General features: G+C 42.8%; 4 protein-coding genes across 6 annotated transcripts in view; 2 read left to right on the forward strand and 2 right to left on the reverse strand.

The window, feature by feature from the left end:
• The first annotated feature begins 78 nt into the window (after positions 1-78).
• Positions 79-2,899, forward strand: fhit (fragile histidine triad diadenosine triphosphatase). 2 transcript variants are annotated; one of them, XM_029497093.1, is made up of 2 exons: positions 79-511; positions 578-2,899. In XM_029497093.1, the coding sequence occupies exons 1-2, from the start codon at positions 227-229 to the stop codon at positions 683-685; spliced, it is 393 nt and encodes a 130-aa protein (XP_029352953.1). In that variant the 5' UTR covers positions 79-226; the 3' UTR covers positions 686-2,899. The 2 variants fall into 2 exon arrangements, with proteins under 2 accessions (XP_029352953.1, XP_029352952.1); XM_029497092.1 differs by having other exon boundaries at positions 79-2,899.
• On the reverse strand, positions 2,214-14,264 carry gareml (GRB2 associated, regulator of MAPK1-like). The gene is made up of 7 exons (XM_029496223.1): positions 13,942-14,264; positions 11,354-11,494; positions 7,722-7,852; positions 7,403-7,568; positions 6,365-7,215; positions 4,765-4,934; positions 2,214-4,317 (listed from the first exon to the last, which is right to left on the reverse strand). Exons 1-7 carry the CDS (start codon positions 14,051-14,053, stop codon positions 3,717-3,719), a joined length of 2,172 nt encoding a protein of 723 aa, XP_029352083.1. The 5' UTR covers positions 14,054-14,264; the 3' UTR covers positions 2,214-3,716.
• Positions 14,265-15,858: 1,594 nt separating this feature from the next.
• Positions 15,859-17,958, reverse strand: atp5mj (ATP synthase membrane subunit j). Its single transcript, XM_029496764.1, has 4 exons — positions 17,842-17,958; positions 16,819-16,942; positions 16,398-16,421; positions 15,859-15,994 (listed from the first exon to the last, which is right to left on the reverse strand). The coding sequence occupies exons 2-4, from the start codon at positions 16,940-16,942 to the stop codon at positions 15,981-15,983; spliced, it is 162 nt and encodes a 53-aa protein (XP_029352624.1). The 5' UTR covers positions 17,842-17,958; the 3' UTR covers positions 15,859-15,980.
• A 987-nt stretch (positions 17,959-18,945) lies between these two features.
• syne2a (spectrin repeat containing, nuclear envelope 2a) overlaps positions 18,946-25,983 on the forward strand; it is a 59,662-nt gene continuing 52,624 nt past the window's right edge. The window contains exons 1-13 of one of the 2 annotated variants that reach the window (XM_029495805.1): positions 18,946-18,975; positions 19,187-19,322; positions 19,553-19,695; positions 21,467-21,528; positions 22,862-22,957; positions 23,088-23,165; positions 23,262-23,354; positions 23,534-23,730; positions 23,823-24,022; positions 24,482-24,582; positions 25,179-25,292; positions 25,377-25,514; positions 25,775-25,939. In XM_029495805.1, the coding sequence (XP_029351665.1) occupies positions 19,620-19,695; positions 21,467-21,528; positions 22,862-22,957; positions 23,088-23,165; positions 23,262-23,354; positions 23,534-23,730; positions 23,823-24,022; positions 24,482-24,582; positions 25,179-25,292; positions 25,377-25,514; positions 25,775-25,939 (1,320 nt within the window). In that variant the 5' untranslated portion in view covers positions 18,946-18,975; positions 19,187-19,322; positions 19,553-19,619. Of the gene's footprint in view, positions 18,976-19,186; positions 19,323-19,552; positions 19,696-20,938; positions 20,968-21,466; positions 21,529-22,861; positions 22,958-23,087; positions 23,166-23,261; positions 23,355-23,533; positions 23,731-23,822; positions 24,023-24,481; positions 24,583-25,178; positions 25,293-25,376; positions 25,515-25,774; positions 25,940-25,983 lie in introns of those variants that run through there. The other variant, XM_029495806.1, reaches the window with a different exon arrangement.

Consider the following 25,983-nt stretch of genomic DNA (forward strand, 5'->3'; position numbering starts at 1 on the left):
TATTGAATAAAAAGCCAAACGGAGAAACGTAAAGGCAATAGTTCGTTAGGCTTCGACGCGACTTCCGCATATTGCGCTGCCACCGGTGAGGATGAGAGGTGGCCATGGGGCCGGAGTAAACGCTTCACCCCGCTTACATTGAAGCTTCGGGTTCATCTTAGCTGCAGGACGACGTTGCCGTTGCTCATTTATCAGGACAGAAATCTCCAGAGATTGTCAGTGCGACATGTCGACCCTGCGGTTTGGACAGCATCTCATCAAGGCCTCGGCCGTGTTCCTGCAGACCGACCTGTCATTCGCTCTGGTCAACAGGAAGCCGGTGGTGCCCGGACATGTGTTGGTGTGCCCGCTGAGGCCGGTGGAGCGATTTCGGGATCTACAGCCGGACGAGCTGGCGGATTTATTCAGCGCCACCCAGAGAGTCGCCAACCTGGTGGAGAAACATTTTAACGCCACCTCGCTGACCGTCGCCATCCAGGACGGCCCCGAAGCCGGACAGACCGTGAGGCACGTCCACGTCCATGTGCTGCCCAGGAGGAAGGGCGACTTTGAGCGGAATGACAGCATCTACGATGAGCTGCAGAAGCATGATGGAGAGACTGAGGACTGCCCCTCCATGTGGAGGTCAGAGGAGGAGATGGCAGCAGAGGCCGCAGAGCTGAGGACACAGCTCCAGACTCCCTGAATGGACAGATAAATGCAACTGATAATGATTTGGAACAACACTTAATAAATTAATAAATCTTCCCTAAGCTTTTTTTACAAACACCAGCTTCAACAAGTCAATACCCCAAAAGGGTCCGGTACCATTACTGCACATATCAGAGGATAGATCACCCAAACTGTGAGGTCTTATATGATTATCTTGTAATACCATCAGTATGCATGGACTTTGTACCAAAGCCCCAAAAATCTGCCCAGTGGTTTATAAATTAGGCCTCTTTGCTTTCATAAGTCACTTATCATCCATCCATAGATCCTGCCATGGATGGGGGCTCCAAAATCTAAAGGGTGTTTGTGTGTTTCTGCACCAAGTCCCACTTTTGTGTCTTTCCTGGAGTTCGTGAGTTCACGATTGCCTGCTACTGCTGCATCCTCACAAAAGCAAAATATAAAAAGATCACCAGAGGTCGTGCTGGGACTGCTGCCTGGAGCAGGCGGCACTCAGAGACGGCCTAAAATGGTATAGATGCACACTCTCATATTAATCAGTTCTCAGCCGGTGGCTTGAAAGCGCTGCCACAATCTTGTGCTAGTGGCTACTGAGGTCCACTGGAATATATTAAGGTCAAGAGCATCACTTGGGGGAATATCAGCTCATAATGTCTGCAACCTGCTCGTCTGCACATGTGAGTATCTGTGTGTAGGTGGGTCTCCCCAGAGTGTGTGACATGGTGCTGACAGGCAGGAACATCAGAACTGATAAAGAAGATGGGTCTGGTGCATCAGCTCGTGGACCCTCTGGGTGTGTTCTACGTGCGCCATCACCCCATTGCTGTGCTTCATAAATAACAATGGCACTTCTGAACCCTTCTGTGATTTGCTTCCCCAGGTAAAAGTCTATAAGGGTGCATTGTAAAAGATTTTTTGCTTCCTCTGTCCTTTCTGGTATGTAGCCTGCGGAGGAGAGGACTATCAGAACTGTGGCTATCCACTAATCAGAAGGTCACTTGTTTGATCCCAGACTCCTCCAGTCCTTATGTCAAAAGTGTCTTTGGGGAAGATACTGACCCCGTATTTTCCCTGTGATGGCTGTTCAGTCTATCAGCGTGGTTATATAAGGTGGAGGTGCACAAACTGGAGAAAGTCACATACTAACCTAGAAAGAAAAACAAACAGGCTAGCTAGCGGTTATTTAACAACATTAGGAAATGAAGATGAACAGGAGCTCCTGGGTGAGGAGGTCAAAGTTGACACCTGAGGTGTGTTTGGCAGTGGCTATCTCTGAGCTTGGAAGAAGCTTAATCCTCATCAATCAGGTGTCGCCATGTAATCTGTCCTTCGTATTCATAGTGTTGTATTATTTTTCATCACTGAAATAATTGTAGTTCATCTGGCCTTATCCTCAACAAGCCTCACTGTCTCCTGTCAGTGTGTTGTCATTAGCTCGGCTTTGGACAAACACCAGAGCAAACAAGAGAATAACTTTGATTTTCAGAGGTCTTTAAGTTTCTATTCATCTTATGTTTCTCATTTATTTCTTCATTGCACTTCTTACAGTGGCCTTGCAGTTACATGATCACAGAGGGTACATCAACATTATGTAGGTGTTGTGGATCAAGGAGCAGATGTGTGTGTGTGTGTGTGTGTGTGTGTATGTTGGGGGAGCATTTATGGAGTTTCAGAGATGTCGTGAGAGACAGTTTTAGGAAGGTTGGTACATGGCCTTTGGAGATTTTTGGAATATGGAATTTAAAGAGGATTTTTTCAGACATCATGAGAGAACAGCAGCTTATATGGCAGCAAGAGAATCACAAGAATGAATAAACAAGTTGTCTTTACATTTATAGCAACATACATTTCATTTTCACAGTAACCAGGCTAACCTTTTCTTAGCTGTATAACATATCTATCATCAGTCTGGATGATGGTAACACCAGTGATGCAGAACATATGTAGAATTCACTGAGCAGGCCTCATTTAGATGGGAATAACTGGAAGAAAGTATCTGTCCCTTAATCAGCTGATGCCTGAATTCATTCACCATAAACCATTTTTAGTCTTGGCAGTTGTCTTGTTGCTCATTCAGAAAAGAGATCTGACTTATCTGACAAATCTGTACCCCTTTTTTTCCCCACATAACTTGGTTATTTTGGCCAGGATATGAAGGAATTAATACTACTATTAATTCGTCGTCTGATTAATTTTACAAATCATGAATTTATCAATAAAATTTGAGAAATTAGTGAAAAACTGCCTCTTTTGTTGAAATTTTCTTCAAATTTCTTCGAAAGGTAAACTTTAAAATTTTTGTTCCAATGAAATTATTCCTTTTTATTATTCAATATCATTACCACTACAACCATTGTTATGTTTAATGCATTATTATTCATCATTCAACAATATAATTGTTTTGTCTTTCATAGGGCTAGGAATTTTCTTACACTGGTTTTTTGTATTCAAACAATTTCTTTCACGCAATCAGGGACACTTGGTCACTGTTATAGCTGTAATGTTATATCTCATACTAGTCAGTAAAAGAGGCCATATATATATACTTCCAATCCCTCTGTGGTGTAACCCATAAAATGTGAAGTAATTATTTTTATTCAACATTTTTTCTTTTTTAATACTAAACCAGAGGCATGTTTTTCCTTCTTGTCAGATTTTATATGGACTGCAGCATTAAGGCCACACAAATTTAAGTAGTGTTCAAAACCTTTCTGTTGTCTTGTAGTATGAAATATTGTGGTTGACCATCTGCCTCCAAACATAAATTGCTACAGCGCAATTTCATCATGTAGCTCTCTGTTGTAGCCATTTGTTAGTAAACTAGTCCCAGTCTGTGATTCAGACAGGAATTATGCAGTCAGTCAGACTTGTGGCATAAGAGCTAGTCAAGTGTCAGTTCTGCAGTTTGATCACAGGGTGGCGTGGTTTCCTTCACCAAAGTCTCAGCTTCAGTCAGTGGGGGCTTAGCAGCCAGTCGGTCACAGTGGAAGGCACATTCAGGAAGGCTCAGGAGCCAACAGGCACATTGTCAGGACAGTGCGTGTTTAGATTTTGGGCCGCCAGCCCTGTATGAACTGTGTGATCTTGGTGACATGAAGTCGGCTCAGGTGGAAGTCATGTGACAGGATGTCCTCAGTCAGCTGCACTAGGAGGCTGCCGTCAATTCGTTCCCTCTGGAACACAGCCACCGCGGCCTCTGATAGGCCGATGAACCGCAGGCACGCAGACACCTCCTCCAATGACAGAGCAGACAGATCGGCAGGAGGCCGCCAGGTGGGGTCAGGGAGCTGGGACAACCCATCAGTCACCCCTGTGGACGTCCCACCACCCTCTGCACCTCTAGAGGAATCAGCCGTAGAATTGGCACCGGGCTCAGGCGAAGGGCACGGGGACTGTCGGTTGAAGGGGTTCAACGCCCCAAAAGGAGCAAATCGACTCTGTGAAGGTGGCGGCCTGAGTCGGGGTCCAGAGGAAGTGAAGGAATCCACCCACGGCTCTGCCCAGGTGGCCTGTGCTGGCTGCGGATTGGCTGTGTTGTCTGTGGAGATGGCGGGGGCTGGCTCAGGACTGGCAGGGTTAGGGGCAGGACAGTCCGCCCAGGAGCATGGGTAACAGTAGAGTGAGGCATCTGGAGAGGGTGAGCAGCTGAGACAGAGCACGAGAAAATAATCTCAGTTTCCAAAAAAGGCTTTCCTGAGTAAACACAATAAATCCCATGTTAAAATTTTAAACCACACATGTAAAACCAGATTTGGTTCCATCCTTTGATTAGGAAACGCTGATTAGTTAATGTTGATCATTGAGCCGAAACTGCAACAAGCACTTACCACTTACCCATATAGAGCACTGACCTGCTCTATATGTGAAGTGCCCTGATGTAACTTTGTTATAATTTGGCGCTATACAAATAAATCTGATTTGACTTCCATTTGTACCATAAAACAGGAAAACAGGTCCAAAGTAAAACCGTTGAAGCCAGAGAAGCAGGTACAGTAATAATTATGAAATATATTAATGTGATAATGACTTTCTGGCATTGTAAAGGCTGATTCTTTGCATGTTATCACTCACAACAAAACTTTCACACTGTACCTGTCCTGAAGTCCAGAGGAGTAGAAAGAGAGGTTGGGTCTCGGGGAAGTGGAGGTTTTGGGGAAGCGAGGTGGAACGGGTGGGCTCGGAGCTGGACTGGAGATGGAGCCACCTTTTGAGCAGCGAGGGGGGACCGGAGGGGCAATCAAGTAGCGGCACTCCTCTCTCACCTACACACAAACACACACACAGACAGGAAATGAGAACTACTTCTGTAACTCCTAAAACTTGACCTCTCAGGAGGCATTCATTTGTGTGTGTCTGTGTGTTCCTGCGCTGACTTGTCTCAATGTTTTGCTTGGTAAATGTCAAACTTGGTGACCTTTACACCTCAAACAAATTCTCACACCCAGTAGGAAGCTCTTCGCGCACACACACAGACATATGCACACTCTGTTGTCGTGTCTTGGCAGGCTAAATATCAGGGAATGAAGAACATTATGTGTGACAGGGTATAATCCAGCTGCATAGCAGGCATCAGCACCCACACACTGTCTGCGCCGCTCCTTGCTGCCATCACTTTAAAAGAAAAATGTTCATTGGACAAAACAGACAAGATAATGTCTCCCTTAAAAACACAGATGCCGTATTCACAACATATGAACACTAACAGTGCAGAACAGCAACAAAAACCGTTATTCAAACATGATGCCCTGCTTTCTGCTTTTAAAACATTTGTTAAGGAACTCTACATATGCAAGCCCAGACTTAGTAAAGTGAAAATAGAATAATAGATATGAAAATTAATAAGCAGTTTGATAAAGTCAAACAGCAGACACAACTACCCTACACAGATATGTAGTTACATATATTCATGTATTACAAGCTCCTTGTATGTTAAATGAATTTGATGTCCTCCTTTTATCCCAAAGTGATTCCAGAACAAAAGGCTGCACAGAGAGTGATGGAAAGCTTCATAGGAGCAAAGCGTAACACATAAAAATAATTAGGGAAAGGTTTCAAATTACTGCATTGCTGCTAAAACTTGCTTGCTTGATCAACAGAAACAAAGTCCATTCATCAAAAGATGAATTTTAAAGTTGTGAAATTAGTAATCAACAAGGCTGGGCAGGTAAAAAACGAAAACTTCATAGAGTTTAATCTGTTTGAATGACAATTAATTTTTGGCAAGCACAATCATTATACTGAGCAGTGTAAACAAAGTCTCTGCATTAGCCTTTTCACAACAACAGTCCAAGAAATGTGGTGTATTATGTTCTCTGTCGTGATCATCACCAAGACTGCTGCTTAGTTGTCATCATTTTATTGTACAGTCAATAATTTAGTAGTTGTTAAGACCAAAGGCTCCATTGATATTATGCCCTATCATTCCCCATAACACAGCAATGATACATACGCCTGAAACTCTGGTGGTGGCGTATTTATTCATGTGCTGTGAGCGTATGACATTCTTTCCAGGAAATCTTTTTGTGTATGTATGTGTGTGTGTTTGTCTCTGTGTGTCTGTGTGTGGTCAGTAAGATTTAAAAGCTGTAATGTATGAATAATTCAAGCCAGGCATCCTGACTTTTAAGAGCCGGATGCTGCTGTGGACAGATAAGAGGAAAAAAACAGAAGACAGGTGAAGACTGAAACTCACAGCATCAGATTTTGGAGGTACAGGTGGTGGTGTAGACATTCTTGTCACCACAGTACCAAGTGAACCGTCCAGTGAGGAAGACGAATGGAAGGAGATGAGGTTTGGCTCCTTCCCCAAGCCCTCAGCGTTCTGATTGGTCCAGAGTTCCTCGTAAGGGATTTCCTCACTGGTCCTCATTTCAGCCTCAGTCCACTCAGGAGTCACATACTCCCTCTCCTCACCTGGTCCCTCCCCCAGTCTCTCTCCAAGAGAGTCCCTACAGCGCTGCGATAGGCTGTCTGAAACCCCACCCCCATACCCGCACAGTGAGAGGCGCTGCAGTGCCGGTGCCAACGAGTCCTGACCCGACACACACATGCGAGAGCGCCGGGGGCTCACACACTCCTCAGTCATACACTCCAGCTCAGGCCGGGTTTCTCTGACTGCCCGAGAGTAGGCATCTGGGTCGAATGCGTGTCGCAATAGGAGGCTCTCCAGCGCCGCTGTGTGAACAGAGGCCTCAGCCACATTAAACCTAGGCATGCATCGCAGCAGCAGGAAATGGGAGGGAGAGACTTCCTGTCGGCGAAGTACCATGCAGAGTACCACCGTCTTGCTGACGATGTTGAGCAGCTTGTAGCGGTGGCCCTCTCTGACCGCATGGCGGTCATAGGGGTTCCGTGGTGGTCTCGAAGGTACAGACACATTGACAGGGAGGCGCACTCTCTCGATTATGCTGCGTACCGTGTGCTCTCCTCCCAGCATGCCTTGTTCCAGAGGCGAGCGTGTGCAAAAGCGTCCACGGCAGCCAAAGGGCAAGCTGACACTCTGATTGGTGCGATGGTTCATACAGACCAGGCAGGGAGTTTTACCTGAAGAGACAGAGACAGAAAGGTGGAGTGGCCATCAATCCAAAGAGAAATATGAACCCCTCATTAGGAGGTTCCAAGAACAGACCACTCGTGTCCTTTTTCATGACGAATGTTTCATCCCATACAAATAAATCTCTCTTTCTTATTGTTACATACAAACAGCATGCTGACTTTGGTGTTAACTTACTTCTGGGAGTCTTTCCCAGGCGTCTCAGGAGCGCACTCAATCCTGTCTTTTCCTTCGACGGTGTGGCACAGAGAAGCTCTGCTTTCCCCATGAGTGACAGCTCATCTCCAGCCTGCAGAGTGAAGCTGTAGGGCTCACTGTCCTCGCTGAACTCCCCCGAAACCACCTACAGCATACACATGCACAGACAAGTGGACAAGTTGATAATATATAATAATATATTGATAATATATTGCTCCAAGGCTGTGTTCACCTGAATGCAACATTCCCTGTCTACTAAATGGTAAAATAAAGTAAGGCCTGTGGAAGAAGTGCTAACCTTCACACTAAAGGTGATCGTCTCCATGACAAAGACCCGGTCAGGGAAGACTCCAGCAACTTCCTCCACACTGGAGAAATACTGTACTGGATCTCTGATGTCCCGGTCCTCATCCAACAGCTTGAACTTGCCTACAAAGAGAGGATGATGAGATTTGGAAAGGGAAGATGTTGGTGAAGGGAGAGAAGGAAAAGATATAAGAATAGTGGAGAGAGGCCAGAGGAAAGCGGGGTAAAGAGGAAAGGATGGGATGAAAGGAAAGAGGGGAAACAGGGGAAGAAATTGGGTAGCAAAGAAAAGAAAAAGGAAAAGAAAGGGTGCAAGTTATTTGTTCTCTTTCTTTTTTATTTGACTTCCTGCAGTCTCACTTCAAACATACACACACACACTCGCACTGTTTGAACGAGAAGAATACAAAGACACCTCAATGACCTATGACCTGGCACCAGTTCTTGGCCAATCAACAGCCAACAGGGTTGGCATAGCAACCAGTAAAGGACCCCCATTCTCACGCAGAGCAGAGACACATCACCATGGAGACACTCACACACACAACTCTCTCTCTCTTTCACCCCTCTTTCCGTTGCTCATCCCCTCCTCCGTTTGTAAATCTTCACACTTAGTGTGAGTTTTTGTGTTCTTTAAACTGTAAGTTTGTTTTGGTTCTTACTACTTGGAGATGTTGTAAAGAACCATTTACAGAGTACACAATGTGCTCCAAGTCAGCTGCATTGAAAGACTATTTTTAATGGCACTCGCATTATTCTCACAGTGAAACACGATAACCTCGGAGGATGCTCTTTTTCGCCTCATAGATCTAAGTGTTGTTTGTGTGTGAGGGAAAGAGAAAAAGTTGGAGGGTTTTTTTTTGTCTGGAAGGCAGAGCAGAATACCAAACTGCACCATGCTCCTCGCCACCACCTCCCTCCTCTCTCGCCCCCTTTCTCCTCCACCCCCTGCCTTCCAATTCAAACACTGCCCCAAGGATAAGGCGCTTCCACCCATGAACAATACCAGCAAGTGCTACAAACCCAGCAACCCAGTTCCCTTAAAAATGACAGGTTAAGGAGGGGTGTGAAATGAAACTGAGTTTACAGCTATACAAAACAAAACTCTAGCTCCTTTTAGGAAACTCTTAGACGATGATTATTTCACTATAAGCAAGACTCAGAACAACACAAAGAAATGTCACCGGTAAAAATCTGCGGCTGAGAACTGATCCCTTCACCCAAGGGTTTGGCAACTATGTCCACATTACCAGAGCGGATATGGTGACACTTGCTTCCCTGAAACTGATTCATGACAAGGGATCATTCAGCTGCTCTGTCCTCCACACTTCAGTCATCCCTGCCACTCACTGACGGACAGAGGAGGATGCAGACAGACATGGCGAGGCTAAAAAGGAGGGAGCATCCTGTTGGTCGTCCCCAGGGGGAATCCTATATTGCTCTCCTCCTAAGCTTATTTAGACTTCCTGTATGAAGTCATCATACAGACATTAGCTCATCACTGGCAGTGGCCTCTGATTCAACAGCAACTCACATGTTATAGTTAGACAGGAATAAAGGTGGTCTGAAAAGTTATTACCCAGCCAGAACCAAGTTGATGGGAAGAAATGAGCAGCAATGGAAGCAAAGCATTTCAAGAAAGCCAATGAAGATTTAAAACCCAAAGTCATGACAATGCTGCTGTTTTGCACCTTTTAAATATACTCAATAATTGTCCAAGATGATTGCAGTTTCCTCATCACTATTCTCTTAAAAGCTTCAGTTTTGGTTAATGTGGCAGCATTTAGTCATATACTGCAATGTGTGAAGGTGTGATTTTACCAGCACAACCAATATTCATCACTTCTCTTGCATATGCATGAGATGTGAATCCAGCAAGCCCACGAACTACTGAATAGAGAGATGCGTTATGACCATCGCTTCTCATAAATGCTCGTATCAAAACAAAAATCTCTGTACAATTTTACTTATTTATCGTTTATGTCTTAGTCCTTGAACGTTGCTCTTTGAGCTGTTAATAATCCCCCTGCAGTGCTACACATACTTCCGATGTGAAATGGTAAAAGGTCTAAAATGACAATGATCTCAGCATGCCCCCCCTCCCACCCAAATGTTCTTTCATTCTTACAAAAAGGAGTATGAGAGGCGGCGGTAGTGTGAGGTAACATCTGTGCTCCATCAGTGGAGGAAGCAATGAAGAGGAGGCATTAAGATCCAGTTACACAGCAAATAATGTGACTGGATGGAGACTTCGAAGAATGGGATTGCGGGGATGAGCTCCGGTGAGGTCATTCTGACTAGACTCATTCAGCAGGAATACAAGAAGTGAATGGACAGGAGGAGTCAGGGAAAGTCACCTCTACAGTAAATGTTTTCTTGAGTGTGAATATGGACTGTGTGTGTATGAGTTTATGTGGATAGGGTTTAATTTTAGGGTTTGATTGTATGGCAATTCTCTAAATGCGAGTATTCATATGCTTTCTATCGTGACTTCAAATCACAGTGGTTTGCTTTTAATGTGGTATTCGTTGAATAGCGGTGTTGTCATATTGGTCACCCATTACACAATGTTCCCTTTTGTACACCCTTGAAGCTTTAAAACATCAGGCCAACTATTAGGTGAAGAAACTTATTGGCTTTCTTGGATAACATAAAGGCTGGAAAAGACAAGGAGAAATCGAGTGTGAAAATCTGCCAGCATGGACTTCTAAAGCTCATTTATGAATGTTTTATATTTTTTTGTTTTGTAACAAAAGAAGTGGTAAAACGAAAAATTTTCTCTTTTACGTAAGAGTTTTTGACAGGGCCAGCTAATGGCTGAAAGCTTAGGTGGAAAACCTAAGTTCACTCTACTGAAATGTGCTGGACTATACAGAGTCTGGTAAACAATTAGATTTATTTGCCACTTGGAGAACTTTTGGATATTCGCAAGATTTTAAACTACAATGTGGAAATGAACAATGTTCAGCTGCCCAGCGTGAGTTTGTACTGGCTGGTCCATCAGCAAACCACTGCCTGTTAGAGTTTCATTCATTGTCTGAGTCTGACTCATTCTAAATATTTAGGAACCATTGGCATTGACTGAGCTTCCACATTTCTTGTAGAGTCTAGTTGTGAGCTCAATGCTTTCATCAGAGGTCACAAGCAGGAGTACTCCCACTTCTTGACATGTGGGCTTTTAGGGTACATTCAGTTTATGATCATACAATGAAGAAAAGAACTAATTCTTACAAAAAAGTAAGTGGGAACCACCAGATGTTTGGAATTCTTCAAAAAACTACTGACATTATTAAATGATTGATCAAAATGATCGATTGATAACCCCATTCCTGCATTTAATTGAATGCTGTTGCGTGGTTTAAAGAAGATCTCAACACAGAAGATAGTATGTTTGTTTGCGTTCCCCCCTAAAGACGTGAATTCCTCACCAAATATAGAACAAGTGGAAAATGCTGACCGTGTGACAGAAGCGTGTATTTATTACTACCCCCTGTGAGAAAGTGGACATTTATGGAAGAACATGTATTTTTAGGGTGAGGATAATTTTGAGCTAAAAAGGTTGTCCGTGCTGGTGCAGAAAAGATGTGTGTGTGTGTGTGTACGTGCATGTGTGCGCCTGCTCACCCTGGTATTGCAAAGGGATGTCTATCTTGGGTCCAATGACGTAGTGCCCCTCTTCTAAACTGTGGGCCGTCACTGTGGTCCACTGTCGACAGGAATGTAACAGCACCACATCCTCCTCTGACAGACCCTCCACACATTCACCTAGAGGACACACAGAGACACACACAAATCAACATAGAAATGGATTAGGGATAAAGAAAGAGTCTGCTGAACTAAGGTCACAGTAGGTGGCTCGGAAATGGAAAACACCTTCCCACATGCACACAAACACGCACATGCATTCAGGATTCAGTGTCAATAATTACCACCATCAGTGACGGTTCACCACCCCTTACCAACTCATCAGGAACCCGCTATGCAACTGGCAACCCACTATTACACAGCCCCCATACATACACACATAAACTCAGACTCACACACATCCACACAGCTCGCCTGCTTTCACAAGAGCCATCATGTAGCACAACAGCATTGATTTCTGCTGATAGCACAGTGGTACAATTCAATCACACAACACACACTTTCTCCATCACACACACACACACACACACACACACGCTCTCTCTCCCACAGATCACATGGATGCACTTTTTTTTTGTTGCTCTTGTTACTGAGGGATTGCTGTTACTTTCAAACCTTTTAGTCTACCAATCGCGTTGATGGATGACTGAATGGAGAAGACGGGGGACTGGATGTAGAAACACAACAGGTCCACTGCTGAAAAGATAATCACAATCAGAGGAGCTATTTATTTTCTTTTGGTAGTTAACCTAGGCTGTCTGGGGAGCTTATCACAAGTCAGACATACTATCTCAGTGGTGTCAAACTGCATATCAGTGAAATAAAAAACACACATATTTGTCCAGTCTGTGGTCTGTTATAATTTACTATCATGACACGGCAGTCAGGAAGCATTGGAGAGGCCACACACACACACAACACTGAACAGTCTCTCCATTCACATAAAACACTGATGTTGTTGTTTGCATTATTAAAGTTGATCTGACTTCATTCTGCAAGTGACTGGCCGCCATCTGTGGCTGTCTGTCTGCGCAAACAAACGAACATCTGTGCGCTAACTTTAGTGCAGTTAATAAACACCTACGGAGCTCACAGGCGCACAGGCGGTGGGAATAAGATGCGTAATTCCCGAGGACACTGCTCGGGTGCGCGCTTTTGCAGACCAGGGAAAGTTGGGAGTGTTCCCCCCCCCCCCCCCCCCCTCCTCCACACACACACACCCATCCACCCCCACTCCTGGTCGTCGCTGCTCGTTAGTATTCGCCACATTCACCGACAGATTACAGCATTTACATATGAAAAGGATTGAGCAGCACTTCAGCAGCACAACAGACACTTTGTGGCTTCCTGGGCCTCCCTGGGCTGGAACAACTTTGGCCATGACACCCATCGCCAGTTCCCAAAGTAAAGCCACCAAATCTGGTTCAGTGGAGAATCACGTTGGCGTGAAAACACGAGATGGATGAATAGAAAGCTGAGAAGAAATTTAAAAAATTAGACCCTTCTCCATGCCACCGGGTTAGTGTGAACTGTTAAAGTTGCTGCAGCTGCATCAAGGTAACCTGATTTAACCAAAGTAAAAACGGAAATAAGGCCATATGGGTTTCAAAATAATAGCACCAAGTCAGGAAAACTTCAAAGTACTGCACCCCCAAAAAGTAACCGTGGACAGCGATAATGCCCAGAATATTGCTCATGAAGAGCAGAACAAGCTGAAAAATCCCTTTGTTCAGAAACCCTCTATAAAAGTGTCTGTCATATCTGTATCTCACTAGTTAATGAATTATTAAGGATCTATGAATTATCTCCGTAAGTGGTAAACATAATGATGTGTGCAGATTATGACTGGAAGAAGTAGGCTTAGTTATGAAACTCTAGTCACTGAGAGACCATGAAACATAATTCTTGATTGTAAAGTCACACTTTACAAGCAATTTTTTATAAAGTATTCTGCAGATTATTCTTTTGCTGGGATGAGTTGATTTGTCAAATAATTCGAACAAATTCAGTTTACACGAAAACAAGCCGAAGTCGGAGATCAACTGCTTGAAAATTACTTCGACAATCAGCCCATTTCTGATTTAGTTGTTAATTAATATATATTAGTTATGTTAATTAAAAAAAAAACACTGCTGGGTTAAGGATTTATTTTGACAGTTTCGACCGGAAGCGGAAACTTTCCCCGCCAGCCTTGACACCACCGAAGAGCTGCACAGATTGTCGAGTTTTGTTTTGTTTTGTTTTGTTTTTTGTTTTATGACGGATTTGTTCTCGTGTCCCGCCGCAGTTACATCCACAAAAACCGTGTAAGCAAACAAACAAACAAACAAAAGTTTCTAAAGCTTTTCCACTTCAGTCCATCTCCGTAGTTGCACCGTCGGTGAGCCGACGGGGGGAGTTAGCTAACAGTTTGGCAAAAAGACTCCACAATGGCCCCCTTAAAACTTTCCTTTTCTCCTTTTCTTTCTTTAAGACGGCCGAGCTGGAGGTCGAATCTCCCCCCACCACCCCGTACCCTTCCTTCCTTCCTTCCTCCCTCCCTCCCCAGGTGAAGGCTGTCAACTCACCGTGGGCCAGCCGGACCAGGGTGGGCAGACGGAACTTGCTGACCACCGCGTCCAACGGCAGCGCCAACGGGCTCCAGGAGATCTCCGACAGGCTCGCCGACAACTTCTCCATCCTCCCGGGTCATCACGGTACCGGAGATAACGGTGACGACGACGACGATGATGATGATGATGATAGAGAAGGTGGCGATGAAGAGGAGGAGGAGAAGGATGGTGGTGGTGAAGGTGGAGTGGAAGAGGATGAGGGTGATGGTGGTGGTATAATGGAAAAGAGTTTCGCCATGTTTGAATGTAGGGGAGAGCGCGAGCGCAGTCAGTGTCGGTGCGCACGGACGGTGGGAGGGAGCGCGAGCCCTCTCTCGTCCCTCGTCCTCCCCCCAACACACACACACACACACACACACACACACACACACACACACACACACACGTGAACGAAATAACAAAACAAAAACTTCATTTTCAGATTTGTTGCTTATTTATATGTTTAATAAACAAACACTCCCCCCTCCTCTTTCCTTTCTGTATTTCCATGATCGAGGCCGCCTTGTGTCTTCATGTTTTCCCGTTAATTATTACACCACTCTGTCCACACACGTTAATAGTGTCAGTACGTGCGTAGGTGGAAAACGATAGCTGGAGGGACTTTTTTTTTTTTTTTTGGGCTTTCACTCTAAGATGGTGTGCAAGCATGGATGGATTATTGAGGAGCCCAAGCAGACGCAGATCTCAAGCCACCCATTAATCGATTTATAATATATGTGATGTTTAAAAGTCACAGAGACTTTAAGGCACAGGTTTTAAAATACAAAAAATACCTAAAGATGTGCACAGTAAACAAAATGAGACAGTCTGACCACAAGGATGCAAAATGATTCTAATGATAGAATGAGACACAAAATGACAAAACAATGACCCAAAATCTCATTTATACAATAAAACAAAGTCCTAACTTGCATCATGTTTGGTGTTTCCCTTTGCTACAGGAGAGCCCTTTACTGGCAGTGGAAAAGAAGAAGACAAAGCAGGACGATTGGGCGCCTGGAATTGACACAATGACCTGCAACAACAACCCAGTCGACATCTCTGTGGATGTTTTTGTCCACCAGTAAAGTAAACACACACACACAGACTACCAGAGAATTAGATGTCACACACATCAGTAAAGTAGAATGTCCAAAAAGAGGATTTGATTAGTTTTATCGTCCCACTTCTTCTTAACACTCACAGGACCCCCTCCTAGATTTAAACACCTATACTCAACAGCCCTATTGCCAGCTCAGGTTGACAGCAGCAATGTGCTGCAGAAGTGGAATCAGTTTATCCACGTCCTCACCCACCACTAAACCTCCAGCCCCAGGCAGGACTCTGGTCAACTCACTGTCGATGAACCAAACTGTAAACAGAAACTGATTCATTTGCTATTGATTTTTGCCTGCAAAGTGATGCAATTGTCCTTTGTGTAAAAACTAAAGAGAGAAGTTCCAAAGAATTATATAACTGATATTAAATCTATCACTGTAACTTACAGCACTATTCAAACTGTGTATTGTTTGAAGGTTATGTCAGTGCAGACCCCCAGCTGTGAAATAGGATCATGTCATAAATATTTATTTGAATTAGTGGTTTGTCTACCTAAACAGACCAACCACCCCAACAACCAAAGACAAAATTTAGCAGTGTTGGGGCTGATTCTGTCTGTTCAATTAGTTAAAAAGTAAACCCAAACTGAAAAACTGCCTATTAATGGCTCACTCATTCTGCGTTTCTCTCAACAGGGTATGGAAACACATTTTGATTTAAAAATGCATTTTGTTGAAAAAGTTTTTTCCACCTGTCTACATTTGCAGCTGCATACTAACAGTGTCATGTAACATTAGTTTGGCTTTTGACTTAGAAAATATGAATGACACGATGAAAGATTTGGACAACAACTTTATTTGTTGCATATTAACAAAAATTCAAATACGCAGATGGACTTCTGGACTAGTGACAGGATTATTTCACAGGAGGAGAAGGGGGTTGTCAGCATGGTGAACTCAGTGAGCAGGCTCTGGAAAAAAAAAAGACAAGGAAAAAACTACAATTAGCAAGCACAATTAATGAAAATTCAATAAATAAGACATGGTCCAACTGAGCTGACAACTTTGAAAATGTATACCACAAAAATACCAGCTACTGACATCTAGAGGAAAAGGTTTGATATTGCACATCTTACATGATTCTTTGACACCTCTTCACTAGCTTGATAAAATAACCTGTTTCCACTGAGCTAACCCAAAAATGATTAGACTGCAAAAAGAAAACACATCCTGCTCTGTTGCTGCTGTATTAGTTCATAGCAGCTATTGCACTTAGATATCAGGGTAAATAGGAATATTTGCCACCATGATATAACATTTGGTGATGGATAATAATCATATTGCCAAACCTCAAATATGTTTTTAACTACTTACTGTTTGTTACCGCCTTCTTGCTTCCTAGAGTAGAAGGAAAAAACACAACACTGTATTAGTCATATAGAGAATCACATTTCTTCAGTAACAGTAACTGCATATTGAGTTTAATGTGGCATGACTGTAGTAATTTTTTTCAACACCATGACAACCTCTTATTTCACATCCACTTATGCAATATGCTGTGCAGACCGAGGAGAGTTGTGTGTTGTGCTGCACTTTGGTTTACAACTGAATCCATCTCATCCTGCTCAGTTAAGTGCAAAGTTTGACCTTCCAATCAATTAAAAACCACAAACCAATTTATATTAAACACATCCTCATGAAGATACAGGCACAATTTGAAGCAGATACATCTTGCAAAGCAGGAAGAACTACACTATGTGACGTACTGTACAAATCAGTTTATTTGTAAACTCACCCCCGTAGGAAACCTTGTAGTACAGGTATGTCATAATGCCGATACCAACCCACATCTCTTGGTATGCTTTTGTGTAGTAAGGGGACATCTTGGACCACCAATTTGCAAACATACGTCCAGCCATCTGGGGGAGAAAATGATGATGTTCATGAACATTGCTCATGTGCCCAATCTAGATAGTAACAAAGTCTCAAAAAGCATTTTTCTTCAACAAAGATAAGACTGGAACATCAGAGGAGCTGGCTCAAAGTGTTTTTTCTCCTAACCAAACTCAATTCATAATCCTCCTGTGTCTTTGATGTAATGCTTTAAAGCTTGCCATTCAGAAGTGCAAACACTACTCATGTATTTTATACTTTAGATGTATTAAATACCTTTGGCTACACTTAGATTGACCAATTCTCTACGAGCTGGTTCATTCATTCAGACAATGTTATTTAGGACTTGACATACCTTGACCCTCAGCTGTCAGGCCAAGCTAATGACATTTGCTAGCTGAGCAATCGGTATCAAAAGAAAGTGTAAAAGTATCACTTATTTCCTCTGTTTTAGTAACTTTCTTTCTGCAAAATATGTTACCTTTTAACCGGATAGTCACGACAACTATTTTTTATTAACGCTAAGTTAAGCTAGCAAGCTAATGCTAATGCTAACATTACAGCTACCTCAGTCAGCGTTAGCATTAGTGGGATGCTCGTCGGTCGCATTAACAGGAATAACCCCGTTTAGAGGCGGACACGTTGTTTATATCTACGTAATGATGATTTGACTCGAAGAAAAACAACTACTCAAACAACTAAAATCAATAAATAGGCCTCATATTATCACCTTCTCTTCTGCAGCACCAAGAAACAGCGCTAATTAGCATTAGCGAGAAGCTAGGCTACTAAGCTAAGGCACAGCAGACGCCGAGAACGGATAATAGCTTCGTTTTATATCGCTGCTCTGGAGAAAATGGCAGTTTTGTTCCTGATATGATTCAAGTTATTCCCGTTGTTAAATGTACATAATCTCTCCTGTTACCTTTCAGTTTGTCACGCTGCTGTGAGGGAAGGTCAAGACAGCCGCTGCTGCTAAACGTCAAAGTCGTGAGCGGAGACTTCTTCGGCTCTCAGCTGAGCGATATTTCCTCCACCTGTCGTCCTGCAGCGCCATCTAACGGAGGTCCTGTCTGACCCCGACTCATCACCTTTTGGCTCCACCTTCAGGACTTCATTATTTAAAAAAAAAAACAAAACAAAAATCATTATTGATACCATGCATCCATGTATCTGCTCTATAAAACGCGGTGGACTGGAATTAATCCCACTTGACATTGGGCAAGGGTGAGATACACCCTAAATTTAGCAATTTAGAAGTCCGAGTTAACCCAACATGCATGTCTTTGGAACGTGGGAGGAAGCTGGAATACCTGGAGGGAACCCACACAGGACCCAGGCTCAAGGTTCGAAGCCAGCATCTCCTTGCAACACTTTGATTGGTGCTTTTACAAAAAGTGAGTGTGTGTTTCACTTTTGATTTCAACAACTTGTACTTTGCTTGCTTTTAACCTGATGACATATTACACAATTTTAAATACTCCAGGGGAAATGATTGTCTTACAGTGATTTACAATCTGCTTTTATACAGTACCTCTTTCTGCAGCTGCCATAACAGTGGCTGGAAATTTGAGGTGAGGGTGCAGCTGCTGTGTGGCAAAAAGACTTTTCCATCAGCTCTGGCTCCTCACCATAGTGAGACAATAAATAAAAACACTGGCGTTACCCTCAAGGGTAAATGTGGCATTGTGCAACAAGTTCCATTTCATACACCCACTTTCTCTTCAGGTAAAAATAAATTCATAACAATGGGTAGAGGTATTTCATGGTCTCAACTCAATTCTGGGCACTTACTTTGAACACGAATTATAATAAAACAGGCTTTTATGATTAGAAGTCTCAACGGATTTTTTGTGACTAAACATGAAACCTACCATGAAAACTAAAAGCACAATGAATTATTCCTTAAACTGGTGAATTGCTCTGGAATTACCCCTGATATGAAACTGAAAGTCTCAGTATCACATCAAAAGCTCTTTCCCAGTATCCCAGTAGTGTGTCTGCACTCTACAGCAGTGGCACACAAGAAAACCAAGGAAAACAAGAGAAGATAAAAGAGGTGAGTACAGGGTTTTATTGTGTTTTTCTTTCCTGAAACAACATGCTCTGCCTTAGCTGTCAAAGTGGTCATCTCTGGGATTTGACAGGATATGATTACTTTGTAGGTAAATGGTACTAAGTTTGTATGAGAGCCTGCAGGAGTGATCTTTTAGCCTGGCAGTCAGCATGGGCGGGACTTTCCACTCTTTTTTGTCCTCACGCTCTGATAGGCAAGAGGCACCTTGTTTCATATATGAGCACCCAAAGGCCAAGTCCTATTTGAAGGGAGTCAACACAGAGTTGTGCCAGTATGAAAGGACACAGCTGAGGAGAGTTTCCAAACAGTTGACTCCAGGCCTTCTACAGGTATGTTGATTTAATGAATTATTCCATAGATAGTGTGTTGCAGGCACTTTCCATACAGCATGATCATTCCTTTTCCTTGAGAGTGTTGTATGAATGTTTGCATGTGTGTACTTGCTTCTCTGCTAATGTGTGTGTGTGTGTGTCTGGGTAATGTAAGGGTGTGGATGGGCGTGTTCTAAATGACTAATCACTTTTTTTCACTGCTGGTGTAATGAATTTATCTTGAATAGATCTTTTACTACTCCCATGTTACCTGAATTCATCTGAGGTGGTTTTGGTGCCGTGGCCGAAGACTGCATGGCTTCAGGTGGTGCAGAGGAAGGCGATGGAAGCATTCCATTGGACATTGACAATGTGCACATGCTCCTCCAAGGTCAGTCTATTCCTGTAATCTTTCATAGTTGTTGTGACATGTGAATTGAGAATCACAGCAGTGGCCAACTCTCTTGGAACAACTGCACATCAAATACTGGTTTATATTTGTACAAACCTTCCAGGAAAATAGAAGGAAATAAAATCTTGATTTTATTTATGTAATGCATTTTGCATCTCTAACTCATAAATTACTTGGATATTACGTGGATGAATTCATTTTTCTAACCAAAATCAAAAAATAAAGCAACTCTCTGGAGTTAAAGTATTCTTGATTCAGTATGCCATTAAAGGACAATTTTTGCAGCTTCTTTTCACAAATGAGTTTGAGATGACTCATGCCCTTTGTCTAAAATCTAAATCAACCTCTAAAGTGCAGCCAGTGTCATCAGGGAATTGCTGAATTGCCTAACTAAGAGGGAAAAGTAATGCACGTGGTGATTTAAGATTAATATGTTAAATCGTCTTCTTGTTATGATTAATTCATTGCAATCCCATGTAGAAGCACCATGATTGTGTTTTGACCTGAGAAGAAAAACGCATTTAAGCAGTGCCATCATAAACTGGCCTGAGTGTTTTTACTGATTTCCTTTTACCGGGTATGTCAGGTGAACTGGGTGGAGTCCTGTGATCAAAATACCCAGGAGATTCCTGTCTTAGCAGTCTTACACAAACAGTAGTCGATGAGTCAGATTTGTGGCCAAGGCCTTTTATCAGCAAGTGTGTCCATGAAACTCAAAGTGGTTTTCGGACCACATCAGACAAAACATTGAAGTCTGTCAAGGTTAAGGCTGAAATGATTCCTCTGCTCCCGTTTCATCATTGGTTCTGTTTGCCTTGTCAAGTTCGCTGTCATTTTGCACGATTGCATCAAAGAAAATCTTCATATTATTCTACATAATCATGGGCTCATGTTCTGTCAACAGAGGCTCAAGATCTGGTCTCATACTTCGTAAAATTAAGTCCCCTCACTGTGTGTGTGTGTGCCTGAGGGTTCGTCATGGCACTGAGTGTGTCTGTATATTTTCTGTGTGTGTGGGAGAGAGAGAGAGCCTCAGTATCCATGTCTGTCAGGGTCTTGGAAGGCGTCCCATTGCCAGATCCAAGCTTCACTTCAGCTTAAAGAGGAAACCTTTCACTCCAGGGGCAGCAGGAGGTTTATGTATTTGATGAGGATGGCCTCCTTAGCGCTTTTACATGGCTCTGACTGTTGCTTATTGACTTTTGTTTATAAGAATGGCGACTCAAAAAGTCCTTCAGTTTTCTGATGTTGGTGAGTAGCTGAAATCCTTGTCTCACGGGCTTTACGGCAGCACGCTCCACAAAGAGGAATCAGGCGAAACAGGACATTTGTGAGGAATGCAGCATAACGTATTTGTATTTGGGTTTAGGTACCACCATTTTCTATAATGATGTAAATCAGTGTCCCTGGGCTTTAATATGCTTTATTTCAGCACATCCATTGTTTGGAGAAGACTGAACCAAACCGACGTTTTGTTTCTTGCTGTCTTAGTCTAAAGTGTTCATTTTCAGTTCATATTTTCAGTTCTGCTTTGATTGCTTTTGCTGTGTCTGCTTGTGTGTGCGTGCGTGCGTGCCTATGTCATACTGTGATTGATGCATAAACAGCATGTTGTAAACTATGCTATCATTTTAATTTTTATTATCATCATTATTATTCTAAATTACAGCTAATTTTAACGACAGCTACATTGCTAGCGTGATAGTGCAGAAAATATAAATGCATCTTGTCCTTTCTCTTTGTCCCACAGTGGAGCATGAGCAGATACAGAAAAGAACTTTCACCAACTGGATAAATGCTCAACTCGCTAAGGTAAGGCAAGGTTTGCAGGTACCGGTGCTCAAGGGATAAATGACTTTTAAGATTTAACCGCTTGACAATGATGGTTTATAAAAATGTATCTATATGTTTCTGAAAATCTTCTACTGGAGCAGCGGTAAGTGTTTTTGTGTATCTTAGCACTTTTTGAACTTGAATAGCAACATTAGTTTTTTTTGCTTTCCCAAAGATGGTGCTGTGCTATAATTAACAGTCAGATGTCAAAAGTTTTTTTCCACAACATTTGCAGTTTAATAAATTAGAGAAGTGCTGGAGAAAATAATCAAGGGAGTGTCTGAGTCAGGTGTAATTTATATCATCTGACTTTGGTATGAATTTTGAATATAGTTTATCTTTGCAATAGTCAGTAATGGATGGATTTAATGGATTTAACATAGTGTGATATTTTAGCTTCCTGTGTAATAATATTCAGTGACAAATATAACAGCTCAAAGACCCTAGAGATTACTGAAACGTGGCCTGACTTCATGCTGCGATTTGGCTGTAAATCATATGAAGTTGGCCGTAGCGTGTCGCGTGCTGACTCACTGGTGCAGTGAAGCGGCCTGTCCTGGTTCTCCGGTGGAAAAAGACCTTGAGCTGCTTGTGACATTCGTCTGGAGTATAAATAGTGCTTCAGTGGAGCAGAGCAACACGAAATCTGAACCCCACCACCATCTCCTCATAACCTCATGTCCATATGACTGCACTCTAACGCCAGAATCTCTCGTCACAACTTTCCTTTGCATACTGTTGTGACTCTCCCTAACCGTTGGCTCAGACACTGGACTCAAATGGTGTCAATTACAGTTTCTGTTTGTTGCATATTTTTAAAAGTGAAATATGAAGCATTTTAAAAACCATCTTATTCTAAGTATCTATGGTCCAGTATGTAAATGTTTCCATCACAATAAAAACATACAACCAGGTCACACCACCTGAAAACCCATTGCATTAAATAAGTGGCTAACTTTCCACTTTACTTAAGAATAAATGTTTGATTTTCCCATGAACCTTTTAGCATACGACCTGAGGAGGCACTGAACAACTTCCTGTTTTGCAGAAAATCATCCTAATGTAACACTGTGCCCGAGGATTACTTACATAGCTGCAATTTGTCATCTGGTTAATATTTTGACTCTGTCCCAAATGATTGTAGTGTGATTGCTTTCGTGTTATTGGATGTTTGACAACATTTTTATTTCGGATAAAATTTTATAAACCACTTTCTGCTTTTAGAGTTTAATGCAAATTAAAGAGAGCAGTTTTCTTTTTTGCTTTTTCTTTATATATTAAGCAGTCGGTGAATTGTCTGTATTTGTTACAGAGATGCCCTCCCACATTTGTGTCAGACCTGTTCTCGGACCTCAGAGATGGATCACAGCTGCTCAACCTGTTGGAGGTGACGAGCGGTCAGTCTATGGTGAGTTATGCCAATATGTTCCTGATATCACAGACTTGAAATTCATAGTTCAGAAAAAGCAAAAACTACACAAAAACAACTTTAGTATTATTCATGCAATAAAGGTGATACTTAATTTTAATCTACGCAGAAAAGACAAAAGGGCCGTGGGGTTTTTCAGCAGAGGACCAACATTGAGACGGCGCTAAGCTTCCTTAAGAAAAAATCTGTAAGTTTGAAAAACATGAAAAAAAAACAAAAAACCCACACCATCTGAATTTTTTATGTACTTATCGTTATCATTTGTTTTGGTTTTATGGTTTAGATCAAATTGGTGAACATTAACATCTCAGACATCATAGATGGACGGCCATCAATCATTCTCGGCCTCGTGTGGACCATCATTCTCCGCTGTCAGGTGAGTACAAATAGTAAAAACAACTGAAGTTGCCGTATATAACTCCAGTACTGCTGCTGCGATTGTTCCAAAGACATAGGAGGAGGAGAAACAGCAGCAACAACATTTTCTTTTGAAGTCTTATTAATTCTTATATGGTCATATTGATATACAGTATTGTTTCACGATCTCTATCGTAGATTGAGGAGCTGGCCAACGCTCTCTCCTTCAGCTCTCGTCATTCCTCTCTGGACTCTCTGGCCAGCTTGGACTCCTGGTCTGGCAGCCCAATCCCGTCTAGTCCAGTCCCTGCAGGTCGGACCTCTCCGCTGCACAGACGCTTCAGAATATCTGCCAAGAAGGCCCTCCTCATGTGGGTCAGAGAGCAATGCCAAAGGTGGGTTTTTAAACATAAATTGAAGATTTAAAAAGTTTTTCTCCCATTTTAATCTTTTATTACTTACATTCTTTTTGTGTCTTTGTCTCCAGGGTTGGAAGCTCTGTCAGTGTGAAGGACTTTAAGTCGAGCTGGAGAAGCGGGGAGGCCTTCTTGGCCATCCTGTGTTCTCTCAGACCACATCTGGTTGAGCTCTCCCTGGCTCAGTCTCGAAGCAACCAGGAGAACCTGGAGGAAGCTTTTCATCTGGCCGAGAGGGAGCTCCACATCCCCCGCCTGCTGGAGCCGCAGGGTGAGGCTGCTCGGATTTCACACGCTGCAGCACAGGAGTGTTTTATATAATTCTTACTAAAAATCAGAGTAACGGTAAAACACCAGATAATTAAACTCTGAATTCTTGTGGATCTAATGGTTCGTGCTCATAGCATGTCCCTCCCACTCTCCTGTCCAAAACATCCAGCTTAGGTTGAGTTGCCTCCACATCGTGCAGATAAGCAGCATAGTTAATGGAAATTCCTCTGGATGCAGTTAAAGTTAACGTTACATTGAGTTTTATGATGACAAAAGAAAATTTATAATAAACTTTTCAAGAAAACAGAGTGAGTGAACCTGTTTTATTGTTTACTTGCATATTTAGCTCTTGAGATGAATAACTGAAGCTGGTTTTACTACATTCATTTCAGATGCCCTCTTTCTTAATTGCAGTGGGGCTGAGTTTCAGCCACACTGAAAACATTTTCTTTCCCTCCAGATGTTGATGTGAAAGACCCCGATGAGAAGTCTATTATGACGTATGTGGCACAGTTTCTGCAGTACTCCAACGACATGCCGGCCCCTGATGACCATCTGCAGGTTGGCGATCATATTTGTAATTGAGAAAAATAGATTGCACCAGCTACTCTACAGTATTTGGATCCTCTGAATTAAACTGCAAGTCTAGTATTTCTATTTTAGTCTGGTCTTCCACTTTTGGCCTCTGCTGCTTCTATTCCCCATCTTTTCTTTGAATCCTAAATCTCCCTGCCTCAAACTGGATGGTCTTAACTTCCCTGGTCTTTCGATCTCTTTTTTCATTCTCTATTCTGGTGTTGGTGTAGCTGTTTCCTCTGGATCAGCCGTCCAGCTTCTCGCCTGTGAATTTACCTGCTCACTTCAATCCAGCGATGGCTGTTTCGCCGTTACGCCAGGTAGTCACATGAAAAGTGAAAAATCCTCTTTTTCCTCTTTCCCTAGCTCAATGGTGCATTTTTGTGCATACTATTGCCACACAGTGCAAACATTTTCCATTTTCTTCAGGTCTAAAATCAGTGACCTAACAAAGCTGAATAACAGCTAGTTAATAATAAAGGATGACTGTATGACATGTTTTTATTCAATCATTGTTCAGTTCCAACACTGTTTTTCTACTGGCTGTTTTATTTCATCAAAATGCAATTGGAAAAATGTAGGTCTCTCCAAGTGAGCGAGCTCAAGAGGCGACATGCTGGCTGCAGCAGGCCTTTCAGGAGCTGTTAGAAGCACGTACGGCCACAGAGAATATGAGCTATGCAGAAAAATATCAAGTAAGGCAAAGCACAAGATCCCAAAGGAAGAAAACAGTGTTTTGTACTGTTGCAGAGCAATTAGAGCTGCGTTTGCTTCATCAGGTACTCCAGAGTCTCGCTGGCTCCTTCACAGAGCAAAGGAGACCTGTAATGACCCTCCTCGCTACCATCAGACGCTTCCCCGAGCTGAGTCGAGAGCAGCAAGCTCTCAGGGCAGCGTGGGATCGTCTGGAAGAGGAGGTGAGGAGGCCCATTGTGGATATTAAAGGGGGCCGCTCCGCTCTTACTGCATACTGTGTTGAAATGTTGTTTATGAATTTGTGAGGGCATCATTTATCATAATGCAAAATAGCCTGACTGAGTAACATTCACTCCTCAGAGTGCTCTTCTTGTTTCAACCCCCTCCTAAGGGAGAAATGTTAACAAATCACTTTTCAAACAACACAAGCACAATTTGAGCTTATAGCAGGTTGTGTTTGTTTGCTTGTTTCATTCTTCAGCTGCAGAGAAGTAAAGCAGACCTGGACCTGAGTCTTCCTCCTCCTGTGGACTCGGTGGTGGTGTGGCTGCAGGGTGCAGAGGCGGCGCTAAAAGATGAGGGAGGAAGCGGGAAAGATCATGCAGGCACTGCTAAAGAAGCAAGAGCTCGACAAGATACCCTAAAGGTTATTTTTTTATTTTGAAGCCGTGGAACAATTTTGATTAGTCC

This window comes from Echeneis naucrates, chromosome 24, assembly GCF_900963305.1.
Source record: "Echeneis naucrates chromosome 24, fEcheNa1.1, whole genome shotgun sequence".
Lineage (NCBI taxonomy): Eukaryota > Metazoa > Chordata > Actinopteri > Carangiformes > Echeneidae > Echeneis > Echeneis naucrates.

Coding starts and splice junctions, on each gene's coding strand:
- fhit (XM_029497092.1), top strand. CDS start 227: ATGTCGACCCTGCGGTTTGGACAGCATCTCATCAAGGCCTCGGCCGTG.
- gareml (XM_029496223.1), bottom strand. CDS start 14,053: ATGGAGAAGTTGTCGGCGAGCCTGTCGGAGATCTCCTGGAGCCCGTTG. Junction 7,569..7,721: donor CGATCACCTTTAGTGTGAAG/GTTAGCACTTCT, acceptor TGTATGCTGTAG/GTGGTTTCGGGGGAGTTCAG. Junction 4,935..6,364: donor TACCTCCAAAATCTGATGCT/GTGAGTTTCAGT, acceptor GTTTGTGTGTAG/GTGAGAGAGGAGTGCCGCTA.
- atp5mj (XM_029496764.1), bottom strand. CDS start 16,942: ATGGCTGGACGTATGTTTGCAAATTGGTGGTCCAAGATGTCCCCTTAC. Junction 16,422..16,818: donor CTACAAGGTTTCCTACGGGG/GTGAGTTTACAA, acceptor CTTCTACTCTAG/GAAGCAAGAAGGCGGTAACA.